The sequence below is a fragment of the Neopelma chrysocephalum genome, unplaced genomic scaffold (genome assembly GCF_003984885.1).
Source record: "Neopelma chrysocephalum unplaced genomic scaffold, ASM398488v2 Primary Assembly neopelma1_66, whole genome shotgun sequence".
Classification (NCBI taxonomy): Eukaryota; Metazoa; Chordata; class Aves; order Passeriformes; family Pipridae; genus Neopelma; species Neopelma chrysocephalum.
This window is the reverse complement of record NW_020897725.1, coordinates 4,778,071-4,795,480: the sequence shown is the minus strand read 5'-3', so window position 1 is coordinate 4,795,480 and position 17,410 is coordinate 4,778,071. Positions and strand designations below refer to the sequence as shown.

Genomic DNA, 17,410 nt, shown 5'->3' with positions numbered 1-17,410 from the left:
TCATCTCCAGCCATTTCAGATCCTGAAAGAATTAATTAGTAAGACTGGCTGGAGGACCGAAACAGTTGATTTCACTGGCAGGTATGTGATGCAAGGATGTTACAAGTTATAAACTCATATCCAGGCATTGGAACAACCTACCCAGAGAGGTGGTGGATTCACCATCCCTGGAGGTTTTTAAAAAGAGATTGGACGTGGCCCTTAGTGCCATGATATAGTAATTGGAGTTGGATCAGGGGTTGGACTTGATGATCTTAGAGGTCTCTTCCAACCCTACCTATTCTATGATTCTATGATTCTATGATCCAGCTACACCATTCTGTGACTCTCAATCAGTCCTTATTTGTACTCCCCTTCATCAGCTCTGAGTATGGTCTGCTTTAATATGCTGGATTCTCACCGCTTGGGAATTTGTAGTGGCTGAAGATCACCAACTGGTAGCCCTTCTGGTGTGAAATATTTCAGTAATTCTTTAGCATCAAGCAATGTCAATGACTCCCGCTGGCTGTCTTTATGCCCCAGCAACTGCTCAGATGAATGTGCAAACAGAGGAACTCTGAAAAAAGGAAAAAAAAAACCAAACACCAAAGACCAATCTAAGATTTTTTTCTTTTCTTTAGTAATCTCATGGTATTAAAAAAAAAATAAATTAAATAACTGCTAGTCTGGAACAATTAAACTATTGCCAAAGTAAAACAAACAAGCTTGCTCCTTGAGAACATTCACACAAATGTTCATGATATTGTATATTGGATGCAAATTCTCTAGCATCCTACTAAAAAGAAGTAATTTCTTGAAGAATTTAGAACCATAAAGCCACTACTGAATGCAAACTTCCACTCTTTTTTAGTGTCTTCAATCAAGTACAGCAAAGTTCTCTCTTTTCTACTGTTAAGCAATATGCTGTATACTGATAGAGGATAAGAAAGATCATCATTCAGAATACAATGAAATAAACACCAACTGACTATGAAACAGAAAGGTCCTTCAGGAAGGTTTTCAAAAGCTAATTAGAAGGAAGAACTTTACCTGTCTGAGAAAGAAAAGCCATCAATAATAATAACAGCGACAACCACGAAAAAGCAGAGATCTAATGTGAGAATTCCTCACATGCATAACTCCAATCTAAGCCATGGCCAACTATGGTATTTGAAAGAGAGAAATGGGATGGAAGTGATTAAGAAAAAGACAGTTGGACAACCAGCTGTAAAGGTCTCTCAGCAAAAATATTAAGACCAGCAAAGACCATTAAGTCTTATATAAAGTGAGAACTAAACTTAAATCAATAAGCTATATTAAGTGACAAAAAGGTCTACAGATTTCACTTGAACAGTACTGAAGGAAAAACATAACTAAATGTAAATTTCAAACATAAAGCTAATAGGATCTTCGACTTTAAAATGACTTGAGACATGACTTACATACTATCTTGGAAATATAAGGAGATTAGAAAGACATGCTGACAAAACCTGCTAAATTATCTCTATTATTTAGGGCATGCTGGGAGAAAGAAAAGCTTCTATGTGTTTTTCTGCCAAGGCTTCTATTTTCTAGAAGTGTCATTTTGGTAATTTAGTTTCAGAACTATGCTATTTTAAGCTAAATTTCACTTGCATTTAGTCAATCAAAATCAAAACAATACTACTCTAAATACCCAGAAATACACCTTTGGAAATTGACAGAAAATTAGTTTTAGCCGTAAGCAATATTTTCTTTGAAAGATTATAATATACTTGAAAACAGTTTACACAATGGCTATCAACATTCGAAGTTCCTCTGCAGTAATGTTCAATGGCCACTACAAAGAAAATCTCCAGTATTTCATTATTACCTCGTTTTTTGTTTGTTTTTTTCGAAGTTTTCCAAATTCTGAAGAACATGTCTTTCTGGCCATTCCAATGGATTTGTCTCCATTAAATCAGGCTCTGCAAGAAATATATGGTGGATAACCCTTAATAAGCAATCTTATTGTTTAAAGAAATATATATGTATAAACCCACATATATACACATTCCTTTATATATAGATATTCCTTAACGCATATATATAAATTATGTAAATAAATGGAAAATCTGTCTGACGATGCAATCAGAAACGTTTTCTGCACAATTTTTTTGTCAAGGAAAAGAAAGGAAATAGGTAAGGCAAGGGTCATTTCAGTTTGCAAAAAAACCCTAGACAGCTACTTTACTTTTCCTTCCATGTTTTTATCTTTTGGTAAAAAGACTTTCCTTCTTTTAGTAACAAACTGATGACCAGTAGGAAGAAACATCAAAAGAGAATAAGCAGCGTATTTCCTAAATAACAATACTCACCACAAGTCACAGTGCATGACATAGTGTTATTGGAAACCTTCTGTAGATCATGGTTAGGAAGACTAATGTTGCACAGGTCCAAAAAACATTCTCTTGTAAGTTTTAATAAAATTTTGAACTCACTGGTAGAAATAACCAGAGGCTTCTTGGTCAATTCCTTTCTCTCTATAAAAGGAAAAAGAAAAGGTACTGCACCTGCTAAGTAACAAAGAACAACTGGACCCTGCTAAAAATTAAATAAACAAGAAAATATCCACTCCAAACCAATAACACAAGTAAGTTAACTTGACACTTTCTATTGTACCCTTTAGCAAGACATGGGTGGTTTATTCACAGACAAGTGAAAAAACTTAGCAGTGAGAATAGCTGAAGTCATATATGAATCCCATTTTCACAGTCCTTTAATTTCTGTATACATGCATTTCTGAGTATATCCAGGTTTGGATCCCCCAGAGACAAACATCTGGACTTGCTGAGCCTAAATGTGAAAAGCTGCAGTCTGCAGAGCCTCCCACCCACCTATTTTTGCTGCTGTTGCAGGAGTGTGGCTTCAGAGTAACTAAGAGCCTGTTCTGGTCTCTTTGGTCAAAATATCAAGGGCCAGGTAATTCTGGTATGATTAAGGATGATCAGTCAATCCCAACTGCTCCTATTCAGTCTTCATCCTAATGGAAATGGATGATCCACTTGAAATTAAAACACAAGCTCTAAAGCAGCCCCAAGCTCAGAGCTGAAGCTGACAGGACTCTGAGAATGACTGCAAACTGGCAGGGGGCAGGGGGTGGAAGAGAAGACTATTAGCAGGAATCTTATTTTCTTTAAGCTGCTATCCTGTTAATGATAATACACTCATCTTATCTTCACAGAATGCCATTTTCTATAAGCCAGCCAATCTCTCAGAAGCATTTTTTCTTTTAATTGAGTCTCAGAGCAATGCACTTGGATGAAAAAAATCAGGGAACTCAAATGTACTTCTCTGCAAAGTCATGAAAATCTACAGAGGATGACCTTTCAGCTGTTACAAACGACACTTCATGATAAATCTAACAAATATCCAATGCATATTTTTCCTCTGCTGTTGAAGACTTTTTCAATAAAGAATAAAATTTTAAAAACTCTGAAAAATCAAAAACAGAATTCTTATTTTTGTAGAAGACATATCCAGCAGTAAGGGTTTTTGGGGAAATCATCACAGAATTACCACGAAATTATTCCAAAACTATGCTCAAACAGTCAGAGTAACGGTGTAACAAGCAGCCACCAACTTTAATTCAGTGTTCTCTTTTTCATTATCTGACACACAATCATGAACATACTACGAAGTTTCTTTTTGAACCTTCACTATTTCTTCACAAAGTGATCAACTCACTGCAGTTTTGTAAAGTGAGCCATCACATTCAGTTTGACATAAAGAGCTTTTAAATACTTTTAATGAGAATTACCAGTGCTTTCCCCATTACTTACTGAGATATTCTTTCAAGGCAAACACTTGGAGATGAGACAGTTTCATTTCTCTTTGTACAATCTGCTCTCCACAGAAGCGTGGCAGCGACTGGATAAAGTCAGCAATACAAAAGCCTGTACAGATTAGGAGAAGTTTTTATTAAGAATCTCTCATAGGCTTTAGAATCATTACTTCTTTTTAGAAAACATAAACATTGCAGACATAGAAATTTCATATTAAAAAGAAACAACCAGACTTTCAAATATGCCTAATCATTAAAAAAACTCCAAACAAACCAATTACAATTGAACACCAGGATAACTTGGAAGAGATGCCTGACTAGTATTTTTGAACTTCTGTACAAAACCAATATGACAACACAATTAACTTGACTAACATTTAAAGAAGGTAAAAAGATCCTAAGTTTGATACCAAGAAAGAAAAGTTTTCTCCCAACATGTGGTCAAGGACTTTCAGTTCTCTGACACTGTACTAATGGGATTTTAATTAGGATAAATGGCAAGTAGTCAGTCATATCACACACTGATTTATTTCGATAATAAGGAATTAAGTGGATAAGATGCAGGTCACTGTGCTCTTTTTCTTTGTCAGCGTTATTGAAACAAATACAGGAATTAGTAGAGTTAACTAGTATGTGTAGTTGTAACAGGATAACTATTCGAAGATAAACATCTAGATACATGCTCTTACCTAGTGGAGCAGCTATGATACATCAGTGAAACAGGATTTTCAAGCTAGTTTTTTGGCATGGGCTGGGCAGTCTTCACATCAACAATATATACTTTTTAAACCTTAAGTTTTCACGAATTTGATTTGCACTAATATTACCTGGATATCCCTTTAAAAAACAATTTTCAACTAATCTCAATTATGAGAAATGGCTGACTGTAACTTTACGTAGTTGATTTAAAAAATATGGTAGCAGTAAATTCTGTGAATAAATAAGCTCATTATATTTTTTATGAATTTGACAAATATTGCTAATAGACACATTCATAAAAAATGTAATATTTTTCCTTGTTTTCTCCATTTTAACACTGACTGGAATGAATAAAAGGAACATATGCATTCAGATATTCTTAAATAAATAAGCAATTACTCTTACTTGACTCTGTTTCTTCTGTTCTTGTCTTTAACCTTCCATTTACTGCAGCAAGAGTGGCCATACCATTGATCTGGCCAGCTGAATGAATCAGGGTTGCTTTACATCCTCCAGAGCCATTGCCTTGTAGCAAGAAATAATATCGGCAAGATTCTCCTTTCAGTTCAACTTCTGGAACTTTATGAACATCAGGACATAACTGTGAAACACCCTTAGAAAAACAGCTTTAAAACAAGCTATAATCCATCATCAAAATTCTTACACTTGCTCTCTTCTGTTCTGTGAGAAATCTCGCATCTTTTGAGGAGGAACAGCAACTACAGGTGATATTTACCCCCTGTAAAGCTACAAACTGAAGAGCATGCAAAATAAATGAACTACAGCAGCAAAGCTGAGCTTGACTATGCTGCTGGCTTAAAGCCAGGACATTACCAGCACCCAACTCCTGTGACTGTCAGGAGGGCCAGCTTTCTAATGCAGACTACAAAGTATACCTGGAAACTCCAACCACCACTCAGAGAAGTTCTTTAACTGGCAAAGTTACATTTCTACCATTAAACAGTGAAGTTTCTGTTCTGCTAGGTAAAAAAAGGCCTTTTTTCATATGTGCATTGAAATAATATAAGTGTTCACTGGAAGAACATACAACTGTAGAAGAAAAGGAAATACCGTACACTCTTCCCAAGGACACTGCATTATTCATTAATAGAAGCTTCACTCCCTACTTTACCCTTGTGCATAGCCTGGGTGAGAGATAAAGACATTCTGTTTTTAAACACTGGCATATAGTTTGCAGTTTTGAAAGTAAATTATTGTGGCACTTGACAGAAAAAGTGAAAGGATGGGTTTGCTATCTTTTTAGACAGAAAACATTTTATAGCACCTTGGTAGATGTAGCAATTGAGATAATGAATACTTGATGTACCAAGTTTTAAAAGTCAAATAATTTCATACTTGCAATACTATCTCAATAGTTAATGCAACAGGAGCTTAATATTTATTAGCATTATAAATTTTTGTTAGTAACACATATAAAATATTCCAGTATTTCTTAAAAATTTTAAGCTGGAAGCTGAAGGAAAGAGAAGGGCAAACCCTGCTACCTCAATATATAAATCCAGAGAAAGAAAATAGAACAATAAAGTGGAAAAGATTCCAGAAACGTTTTCACTATTGTCCCATTCCCCCAGTAATTTGAAATATTTTCCTTTTCCATTTTATCTTGGCATCTCATAGCTGATTCCTCACAGGTAAGCTTTTATTTTTTACTTTAATCTTAGCATTTGAGAACTACCAATTCCAAGAATTACACCTTCCCACAGATCAAAGACATTAAGGATTCACAAATGCTTAGTACAGTCAGATTAGTAGTTGCCACTAAAAAAAATCAACACTTTTCAACTAAATAAGCAAATATGTTTAAATGGCCATGTTTCTCCTCCTATTCTAAATTTTATTCAAGAGGCCTAATAAGAACCTATTGTGTGTTACTGATCATATTATAGTTAATACTTGTACAAAACCCTTCCACTGGAACACAGGACAGAGATCTTGCAGACACTGGGGATCTCGCACTCATTTGACCGCATCAGTAGTATCTCTCCAATAAACATAAATGCTGCTGCTGCTGCATATATATATATATATGCGTGTGTGTGTATCTCACACCCTCTCTACCACCTCCAAACATGCAGAGATAATTTTAAATCTACATACTTCCAGCATCCATTCCATAATTAAGCTTCTTGCCCTTTTATACAACTCTTCCTAATTCCTATCAATTTTTTCCTACCCCTAGAGCTGAAATAATATCAGTCTGCCAGCCACCCTCATCTGCATACTTGTTTACAAAAGCTATCTTCAGCTGGCAACAAAAACAGTCAGTCTTAAAAGAGAAGGGAAGCACCTAACCGAAGCTCGCTGGAATTCCACCTGCAGAAGCAAACCTCTATGCCCGTGGATTTTACAGTCACCTTACAAAGGTGTGTGAAAGGTGGATCTTAGCTGACAGACAGGACACAAAAATGGTTTAAAGAAGATGCAGTTTCCCCAAAGCTTGTTAGGATGTTACTATACATTTTTTCCTGAAAGTTTGCATAGCTGAACTTGCATTCACCAAACCCTTTTGTGTCAATGAATACAACAATCACTGACCTAATTTCATTGACGATAAAAAGAGAATCCCAAATGTATAGAAAAAACTCACCATATATACACCCGTACACAAATAGGTATAGCCACAACAAAATATACCTACCAGTAATGACCTTGGGTTTCCTGGCTATATATTCCTTCCATTTCTTGGTACTCAGCTGGGCAGGAGATGGGATCACTACACTGCTTACATTACATGGCAATGTAAATAAAGCTCCCACCTAAATAATGAGAGCAAGTACAACACATGCAATATTACTGGAACCTGTTTTACATTTCAGTCTTGAGCTACTGATTTGGCATTATTTCAAATGTACTTCAACTGATGAAAAACATCTTAACACATCTGTCAATTCACATCAATCAAAATGGAACAGCATTTGACACAGAAGCTGTAAAAGTTCTATTTACTTTTTGGTCCAGTTGAGAGATCATTAACTGCTGAATTTCTATTTTATAGATAAAAAGATATTTATTACCTATTACCAGTCTTTCAATATTCTGGCTACAAACACTGCTGTAGAGTAGCATTCAGAATGATAAGAGAATTCACAGATATTAGTTGGCATCAGTGACTCTGCATTCCTTTGAAAAACAATTTCATTTTTTTTCCTTCCTACATATTACCCTTCTCCATTAATCAGATAGTGCACTATGTTTATGTCTCTATATAGATTCCAGGCCAATAAGCACTAACAGAAAAAATGCACATGTATTAGAATACTCAAGCAATAAAACAATGCTATTACAGATACTAGAAAAGCCTACAAAGGCACAATATTTCTAGTAGCAGACTGAAAAAAAAATCCCAATGAGAAACTGTTATCTTCAAAATACATTAAATTCATCATGTGCAGACTCTAAAAAGTAACCTGACAATGTGTTTTGACTGTTTTGGCTTCTTTAAAAAAACTAGTGGAAATGCAAGCTCTTAAGACTGTAAAAGATATTTGACCAAATGTTCAGTACCCTTAAGTGAAATGAAAATTACCTGGGATATTTAACAATATAACACCATTCTAGAGCATATTTTTGGTACAGCACTAGAAAAAGAACCTTTTCCTTTTCTGGCTAAGCATAACGGAGAATGGAGAGGCAGGGGAGAAAAAAAGTCACTAAAAACCTAAATAATAAACTGAAATGAAACATACAGCTTGATAATGGGATACCATCTCCACAGCAAATAAAGAACATAAGCTATTAAGAATAACTGTACCAGCACTTTAACATTGCAGGTTTTGTTTTGATTGGCATAGATTCATTTTATAAACACTAAAAAACTCTCCTAAACAAACATGTATCACCTTTTATGTAAAGGTGATATTCAGGAAAAACATCTTCAAACCAGTACTATGGCTATGAATAATCACACTATCATTCCAAGGCAAAGCAGGGAGGGGGAAAATAGGATTGTAAATGTTCCATGAACCCTTTTTATCCAAAATCAGAATGTAAAAGCAGAATATGCACATGTAAAATAAAAAAGATTACCACTTCAGAGTAGCTAGATATATTTTGTAGGCTGCACATGTGCCTTTTTAGCCTTTTGCTAAAAAAAATCAATAGTTCAATTATGATAGCACTGAAATTATCTGTCAGGATATGATTAAAAGTTGCAAAATGTTTTAGCAGATTAAAACTTAGCTAAGGTGAAGAGAAAAACACCTTTAAAAGCTCTATTTGCTTTAGAGCTAAATATTGAAGAGCCTTGCATAGAGACTAGGTTTAAAAATATTATTCCTGTATCTTTTATAGGCAATATACATACTTCCATTTTTCTGCTATATGTAAATAAAAAGAAGTTTTCACCTTCCCAGACAGAAAAGAAATCTGGTCCAAAAGCAGCGTAGATGTTTTCTTTGTTTTAGACAGGCTCCTGAATGGAACAGTTTAAGGAATCTCATCTTCACAAAAAACTCTGCATCTCAATTTTGCAAATCAAGTTCAAAGAAGGACTGTGTTTCATTTTTGATACGCTTTGATACAACAGTATCCCAAAACATACAAAACTCACCACAGATACTTATATATTCAAAATCATGGCAGACTTATACATCCTAAACTACTATTGTTACACCAAGACTAGTACCCAAAGTACATGCATTTAAAACCAATAGTAATACACCTTGAGATCTCTGCAGCATACACACAAGAGGAAACTGCTCTGCTACATCTTGCCACAGATTTTGCTCCTGCTCAATAAAAACATGATTTGTGGGTAAATTATCCTATATTGTGAAGCATACTACATTCATTAATTAGCAAGGCTTGAGGGTTTTTAAACTCACACAGAAAAAAACATTTCTCTATTCTTTTCTCACAAATAGCATGCACATCAACAGACAAATGATATGTGTGATAATATCAACACTATCTGGTCATTGTTAGAGTAATTTAAATTTCAAAATTAAAAAAATCCAGTTGTGAAGAATCACTGACTATTTTGGCAGGCTAGAATGGAATGAGCCCTTGCAATCCCCATCTCTCTGTTGCTTGCACTGGTAGATTCTGATTGGTTTTTTTCTGCTATAAACAATTATCGGTAGTAGTTTAGATCCTTAAAAAAAGGATACAGTTCAAATTCCAGATCTGATATAAAAATGGAAGGTAGATCAGAGAGCAACACCATCTGTAAAAATTCTAGGGCAGGACCATAGTAATGAAAAACCTGAAAAGACATTAAATCAAAAAACCTATAACACAGTGTATAATGTTATCTCAGTATAACTTTCTCGAGTGTTTTGCTGGGGGCATTTCCCTTACAGATAACGTCTTAAAGAGGTATAAAAGATATAAAGGAATAGAAAAACGATTCACAATATTATATTAAACATAATTATATAAAAACCAAGGAGGGTATTTAATTCTGTTTAATAAAGCTTACTTCCTAGAATGTCAACCACATGCATCATATGAGTTCTAACTCTTATCCAAAGAAAAAGAGTTCTGCCAGGAACAGACAAATGTAATCCAAAATGTATATATTTTAACAATGAAATAACAAATTTGTAACTGATACCAATTTTTATAAACACTCATTTTTGTTTTCATCAACAGATATGATTCTGGAATTCCTATTAACTGTCTACTTCCAGTGGAAAACATGAAACAGCAACAGTGTAAAAAAAAAAAACCAAAAAATCCCAAACTTTTAAAATTAAGTGGAAAAGGTTAAATTAATACAGAATTCATAAATTAGATATTTTGAGTATTAAGATTGAATAAAGTCTCAATTTCTACTTGGAAAAAATCTTGGTATGGTATTCCTAAGAAAAACAGATGAAATTTTAAGGACCTGTTTTGAGAACACACATGAACAAAAGAAGCATTCCTCAATCTTATCCCATCCAAACTTTTATGTTTAACTTTCAGTTCTGACTAGAGTTTCCCCAGTTACTAATTTTCGCAGGAACGTAAAACAGATGAATTCTAAAAGTAAAAGAAAAGTCAAGAATAATACTTACTTCTGGCAAAGCATCGGTATTCCTCGATTGCTGCTCTTTTTTACCAGCAAAGCAAGAACTTAAATGTGCAGTGCTGAATGTCTTTGCTGAAGTGCTTTTTATACAAAATTCTGGAAAGTCAACTCCTGATCCAAACTGGGGGGAAAGAAAGACAATAAATGTGTCAAAAAAAGAGATAAAAATTATTTCTTTTCAGCCAGTTAGATGTATTACTATTTTTAACAATTAGTATTATATTTGTTTCCATCAGATCTGTAAAACTAAGTAAAAGTACTGCACTTAGATAACCAAGTACTAAATCCAAAACCTTAATACTGAAAATGTAAACAATGCCTTTCACAGTTACAAAGTTTTCAGTCTTTGCTGAAACATGAGATGTGCACTTGCAACAATGACTTACAGTTATATGATAATGATTTGTGGTAGATACAAAACAATATAGTTTTGAACAATAAGTTCTACAACAAATATTTCAGAGGAGAGCAACTGGATTTCAAGTTCAAATCTTGATGCATTAACCTCATTTATCCTTTCATCATGCTAAAAAAGCAAGTTATTCCACCACCCACCCAGACACCTTGCACATTAGTTCTTTGAATTACATTGTCAAAACCAAATCTGGCTTAAAGCATAAAATGCACTGTACAATATACACTCTAAATGAGAAACACAGATGCTTTAAAAATTACCACAGCTGAAAAAACTATTTTACCTTTCTTTCCCATATCTGAATCTTTCCTCTCCAGAGTTCTTTTAAATCAATAATATTCATGATATCATCTGAAGACACAAAGTCTGCTGAGAGATAGTCTGCAATCTTTTGCCAGCTACTGCAAAAATATGGAGTTAATCATACTGAATTTAGTATTACAATTAACATGAAGTGCAGTTTGACTGAATTAACCTATTACCTCTTAGCACTGAACAGTCTCACGTATGTTAAGACAGACATATATAGCTTCATATTTCACAAAGTAAAAAATATTGCAGAATTTCTCATTCAGGCTCTGTAAAGGAAGGTGTTCATATGCTCCATGAAGGTGACAGCAAAGAACTTTGACAGAAATCAAATAAGACTGGCAATGGCAAGCTGCAGGCAGACCATAGTAAAGTTGGGTGCTAGAAGCTGCAGCAAAGCCAGGTAGCCATCATTGGGGCTATCACTGGTCCCTCTAGATGGTTTGTAGTTAACCTTCTAAGTAGAGTAAATATGACTGTGGCACAAGCATTACCCAAATTCAACAAGAGACAGAACACCCAGTATCTGTAGGTTCTAGTGGCAGTCTGTCTTCCAAGTGAAATCAGCACCATCAGCAGAACAGGGAGAATAAGTCAGGTAACTTTCACCAGAGATACTCTATGCCCAAATGGCCTCATTTTACATAAAAGGCAGCAGAAGCATTTATTCAGTCAAAAGCTGATTCCACAGGATGATACCAACGAGTGCTGAGATCAAGTGCTCATGGAAGTCCCTGCATTAAGTTTATCATCCTCCATATACCTCAGAGAGTACTATGTAGTAGGTATATTGCTTATTCTATCCAAGGACTGAACATTCAACTTTTTAATTTTCAACAGTTTTATTAATTTAGGATTAAGCTTAACCACACATTCTACGAAGCAAACTTGAATCTTTTCGGCATGGAGGGGAGGGGAAGTGGAGGTAACTTTGCCAAGTTATTCAGTATCCAGACAATCATTCACTGTGTGGGGGAAAAACTACTGTGATTTATCATGGCCTTTTTATGTCAATTAGAGGAGGACAGTAAGGAAACTACTGGACTTAATTTCAACTTGAATTAATAGCCTCAGTGACTCTTCAGAATAATAAATTCATCAGAAGCATATAGGAAGTAATTGAGCATTTATACTCCTTTTTCAGAAGAGACAAATCAGACACTCTATTCTTCCTCCCTGAAATGTAATACCAAAGATAATTAAGGTAATGTAAAATTTTAAGTAAGATCAGCAGAGGTATGGATTCATTTAAAAAAAACCTGGAAAACTACAATCAATATACAAGTTATTATGTAGCATAGTACAACAACTTGAAAACATTGTATGCACACTAAAGACAATAGGGAAGAGAAAAAATTTTACCTTTTCCTCCCAGAGAAAGCAAGTTCAGAGGACTTGCTTTTTTGCCTGCTTCTCTGGTTAGGGCATGTATTTGCAATAAATCAGCATGAGTAATTCCTGCCCTCATACAGTAATAGACTAATCTATGTATTTTCAAAGTAAATATGTAAAGTACTCAAGACGCTGTTTTTAGTTTAAACCACTGACCTATGCTAACACAAAACAGGATTGACCTTGTTTACAGCCCTGAAATAAATGCCATACCCTTTTGCATCATTTGCTGCAATAGTGATCTGTGCAGAGTGCCATTCTCTCAGGTGTTTCAGGGCACCAATAGCAGGTAAGCAGTCTTTCAACTTGGGTCCATCTCGTTCAACAGCCTGCAGTATTACATCAACCATTGCTCTGCCTATAAAAACAGTTATATATGACTCAAAGTACCATGATTCAGTAAATTATTCAATCATTTAAAGATAGAAAAGTTATGATTATCACTGATTGCATTAAAACGGGCTAAAATATCAGCTTCAAGTAACTTCAGCAAGACCAAAAACACTTCCCATGCATTTTTAGCTCATTACTTGCTGCTCCTCTTAAATGAACACAAAACATTTTGCCATTCCCTCAGTGACAGTGGTTCTATACCTTTCTCCTCTCTCACTCAGCACTGACAGATGAGAATTGTTTCCCATACAACTATGCTATCTCATTTCTTTCCTTTTAACACTCTAATCTCTAGATTTAATAATCTAGATTTAATCTCTAGATATACTTTCTCATAGCACTGAGAGGCCACACCTCAAATCCTGTGTCCAGCTCTGGGCCCCTCAGTTCAGGAAGGACACTGAGGTGCTGGAGCGAGTCCAGAGATGGGCAATGAAGCTGTTGAAGGGTCTGCAGCACAAGTCCTACAAAGAGCAGCTGAGGGAGCTGGGGTTCTTTAGCCTGGAGGAGGCTCAGGAGAGACTTTCTCACTGTCTACAACCACCTGAAAGGCGGGTGTAGCCAGAGGGTGCTTGGACTCTTCTCTCAGGCAACTAGTGACAGGACAAGAGGACATAGTCTTAAGCTGCACCAGGGGAGGTTTAAGTTGGACATTAGGAAAAATTTCTTCACAGAATAGGTGATTAGATATTGAAATGGACTGTCCAGGGAGGTGGTGAAGTCACCACCCCTGGAGGTGTTTAAGGAAAGACTGGACGTGGCTCTTAGTGCCATGGTTTAGTTGACAAGGTGGTGTTTAGTCAAAGGTTGGACTTGATGATCTTAGAGGTCTTTTCCAACCTTAATGACTCTGATTGTCGTTCTTCCCACATTCCTTTGCTATCCCAAATCAACCACTGCAACATTATGTAACCCTATCACCTGCAAGGTGATACTTATCTCCAGTTTGCAAAATCTAAATCCAATAGTTCTGATATTCACTGCTGCGGCTCAGGTTCGATTCCTCGGTCCCCCCGGGCAGATGGAGCTTGTTAGCCCTGTGAGGCCATCCATCTATGAGAAGGTCACTCTAAACAAACCTACGTCCTGAGGACCTCACTGCCATTGTCCAAGCTTGCTTGGCCCCGGCAGATGAACCTTAGGATTAAAGGGTGGGCTCAGTTCAGTGCGTGCTGTGTCTCACCTAAAAAATCCATTGCGCAGGCTGGAAAGGTAAAAGACCTTTCCCAAAATCTTCGTTCGCGAAGACTGGCCATTATTATTATTATTATTATTATTATTATTATTATTATTATTATTATTATTAGTTCTGATATATTTTCCTTCTCAGCTTCTTGACTCCCACCCACAAGCAGTCAGCTGGCAACTTAGATGTAAGCCTGATGTCAACATCTTCCTTTATTTTCATAAAAAACTTCCTGTTGAGTTTTGTGTTGCTTACTACTATTACTACTTTGATGTCATTTCAGGTGGAAAAATTAATTATATAAATATCCACCTTAAGCTCTACTGACATACAGCCTTCCAAAGAAACAAGGAGAAAACTAGTCCACAAGCTGATTTGCAATGCCAACCATGCTCAGTTCTTTAACTACCTGCAAGAGCTGCATTAAGTTAATTCAGCTAACAAACTAACATCCTCTGAAGTTTTTCATTTGACTATGATTTTACCACATGAGTTTTTAGAGTAATAACTAAGAAGATAATCTCCAATGAGATTGCTTTTTAAAGAGAGATTACCTGGGGCAGGCAGTTTATCAGCTAACTGATGCAGACTTTCCGCAGCTTCATCATAGATACTGAAAATGAAGAGCAACATGGTTAGAAACAAAATATAAACAAAGTCACTTAGAAACCAAAAGGTGCAACTAAAGAGGACTACCTGATGTATCTTACATCTTTAAAACTCTGCACAAACATATACCTAGGCAATGAGAAATACTTATCTCCTCTTTCGCTGAGGCAGAAGTAAGCCTAATGACATCAAAACAATCTGCAGTAAAACTGGAAGTGGGATTCAAGATGGATTAGCAAGTAAGTTCTTTTGGTATATATAGATGTCAGCTGTTAGGAAACTGTTCAGTTACCCTATAAAAATCATCTGTAACTAAAAAAATTACAGCTGTGTTAAACGAAATAGAATTATTTTCAGTAGTAGTAAGGGATTACTAGTTAACATAGTTAACTGTTGCTTTGGTAGTTACTTTCACTTGTTAAATTTTCTTCATTCCCTTTGGTTGTTACCGTTAAATGTCAGATCACTACACTTGCAGTAAAAATATTAATATGCATACTCAGTCAGAGACAGTGACTCCCGACTGTTATTGTCGTCCTCCTCAAAGTTTTGTATGGCTCCCAGGTATTCATCAATGCTTGTTTGGAGAGAGTCTTCAGTTTTCTGTGTGTCAACATTTATCTCCTCCCAGTCAGAACTGCAATACTAACCAAACAAAAAGACTTTATTAAGCAAAAAGAATTTTGAACATCACAGTTTTAACTTGCTCTACAGATAGGTAGACAGTTAGGGAACTTATATTCTGAAAAAAATGTGTATCTTACCTGATAATAACCGCATATAACATGACTTGCAAAATACCATTTCTTTGCACCTGGAATACCAGCCACTGAACACGCTGCAAAGAGATACGGCAATTATTTAAAATAATAGTTCCACTACAATCTATTCTTCCTATTATAATGAACATCTCTGTTGAAAGACTCTCTGTAAGCCATTTAATGTGCCACAATGACTTGAGTTCTACTTTCCTTTGGCATTGTAATTAAGTTCTAAACATATTACGATGTAGATAAGTGTTTTGGCAAGTGTCTAACTATTACGGACCTTCTGACTGTTAATAAGAAAGAAAAACTTCTACCTCTTCTCTCTTCTGGGTAATAATACTCTCTATTTGCAGGATCTGTACCATACCTGAACTAAATCACACCTTTCATAAATATGGTTCACAGAGTTCACAAAATGAGATACTCTCCCAACATTTTTATGCAATAAAAAGCACAGAAGTTGAAAACAGCTCAACGTTCCCATCTCCATGAATTTTAAGAGCTTATAGTGGTTTCCCCACATGAATCCCAATAATACATCTGTGACAAGCTTTAACAGCTCAACACTAGATATCCAAAACAAGTAAAGAACTAAGAAAGCATTTATTTAACAAAACAAAACCTGCAAAGTGATACTTATCACTTACCACATCTAGCCCCTAAAAGTACTAAAGCAGATCTTCAGAAATGTACTTTAAGAAAGATTCTGAATTGTTACCCAACAGACAAATGAAAAAATGCTTCTACTGAAAAAATTAGAAGACATTATAGGAGCAATGAAAATACCATGCTTCCCACCGACTTGAGAAACAAGCCCTTTTCTACTTTTCCTTGCTCAACTGGAATGAAATTTGTCAACTTTTCAAAACCCTTCCCTTTAATTTCTCATGTCCCATCTATTTAATCTCCTAATACCTTAGTTGCTGAATTGTCATCAATTGTCCACAGAAAAACGAGCAGCAGGAGCAGTCCCACACCACTGCATTTGGGTTTACTTTCATTTCTGATTTGTTTCCCCTCGATCATAAGATGTGCCTCAGTCAATCCCCGGTAATGTTTACTTTACTGTCCATTGCTATATTTACCTGGGAATGCGCTCACATCTGCGTTTATAGATGTGTTACAGCTTTCTTTCAGGAACTGATACATGTCTGCAGCAGTCCCAGCTGGAAAAAAAAATTTTTCTTTTTAATTACTGAATTATGGAAGTTAAATCTTACTTTCCTGGAAATACAGCATAAAGTTTGGTGTAATATTAGAAGTTATGTTTGTTTTTTTTTATTAAAGAGAACTATCAACTGCAGATTTACAGGAGTTTTAAAAAGGCAAATTTTGCAAAATTCTTATTAAAGTCCTGCTCATGAACCGCACGACAGAGTTACATGGCAGCATTGAAGTTTCTGCAGGTTAAAGTCACCAAGAAACCAATGCGGGGTTTAAGCGAGCAGGATACAGGAGGGGTTTAGGAGGCGGGATCCGGAGGGGGTTCAAGGAAGCAGGATCCAGGATGGGTTTAAGGGAGCAGGACCTAGAAGGGTTCAAGGAGACAGGATCCAGGAGCAGTTTAAGAGGCAGGATCCGGGGGGATTCAGGAAGGCAGATCCGGGAGGGGTTAAGGAGGCAGAATCCAGGAGGAGTTCAAGGAGGCAGAATCCAGGAGAGGTTCAAGGAGGGAAGTGTTTGTCAACTCCGGGAAGTGTTTAATGAGGCAGGATTCGGGGGGAGGTTAAGGAGGAAGGATCAGGGAGGGTTTAAGGAGGCAGGATCCAGGAAGGGTCCAAGGAGGCAGGATCCAGGAGGGGTTCAAGGAGGCAGGATCCAGGAG

General features: G+C 36.0%; 1 protein-coding gene across 3 annotated transcripts in view; it reads right to left on the bottom strand.

Annotated features, from left to right (window-relative positions):
- Positions 1-17,410, bottom strand: part of MTBP (MDM2 binding protein) — a 29,532-nt gene that overhangs the window by 11,891 nt on the left and 231 nt on the right. For 2 of the 3 annotated variants that reach the window (XM_027684464.1, XM_027684467.1), the window contains exons 2-16: positions 16,671-16,751; positions 15,583-15,656; positions 15,318-15,463; positions 14,764-14,822; positions 12,844-12,988; positions 11,213-11,330; positions 10,501-10,635; positions 9,610-9,704; positions 8,846-8,912; positions 7,140-7,257; positions 4,886-5,059; positions 3,780-3,893; positions 2,316-2,480; positions 1,832-1,925; positions 401-556 (exon numbers count right to left, since the gene is read on the bottom strand). In XM_027684464.1, coding sequence (XP_027540265.1) covers positions 401-556; positions 1,832-1,925; positions 2,316-2,480; positions 3,780-3,893; positions 4,886-5,059; positions 7,140-7,257; positions 8,846-8,912; positions 9,610-9,704; positions 10,501-10,635; positions 11,213-11,330; positions 12,844-12,988; positions 14,764-14,822; positions 15,318-15,463; positions 15,583-15,656; positions 16,671-16,751 — 1,741 coding nt within the window. The remainder of the gene's footprint in view (positions 1-400; positions 557-1,831; positions 1,926-2,315; positions 2,481-3,779; positions 3,894-4,885; positions 5,060-7,139; positions 7,258-8,845; positions 8,913-9,609; positions 9,705-10,500; positions 10,636-11,212; positions 11,331-12,843; positions 12,989-14,763; positions 14,823-15,317; positions 15,464-15,582; positions 15,657-16,670; positions 16,752-17,410) is intronic. The other variant, XM_027684466.1, reaches the window with a different exon arrangement.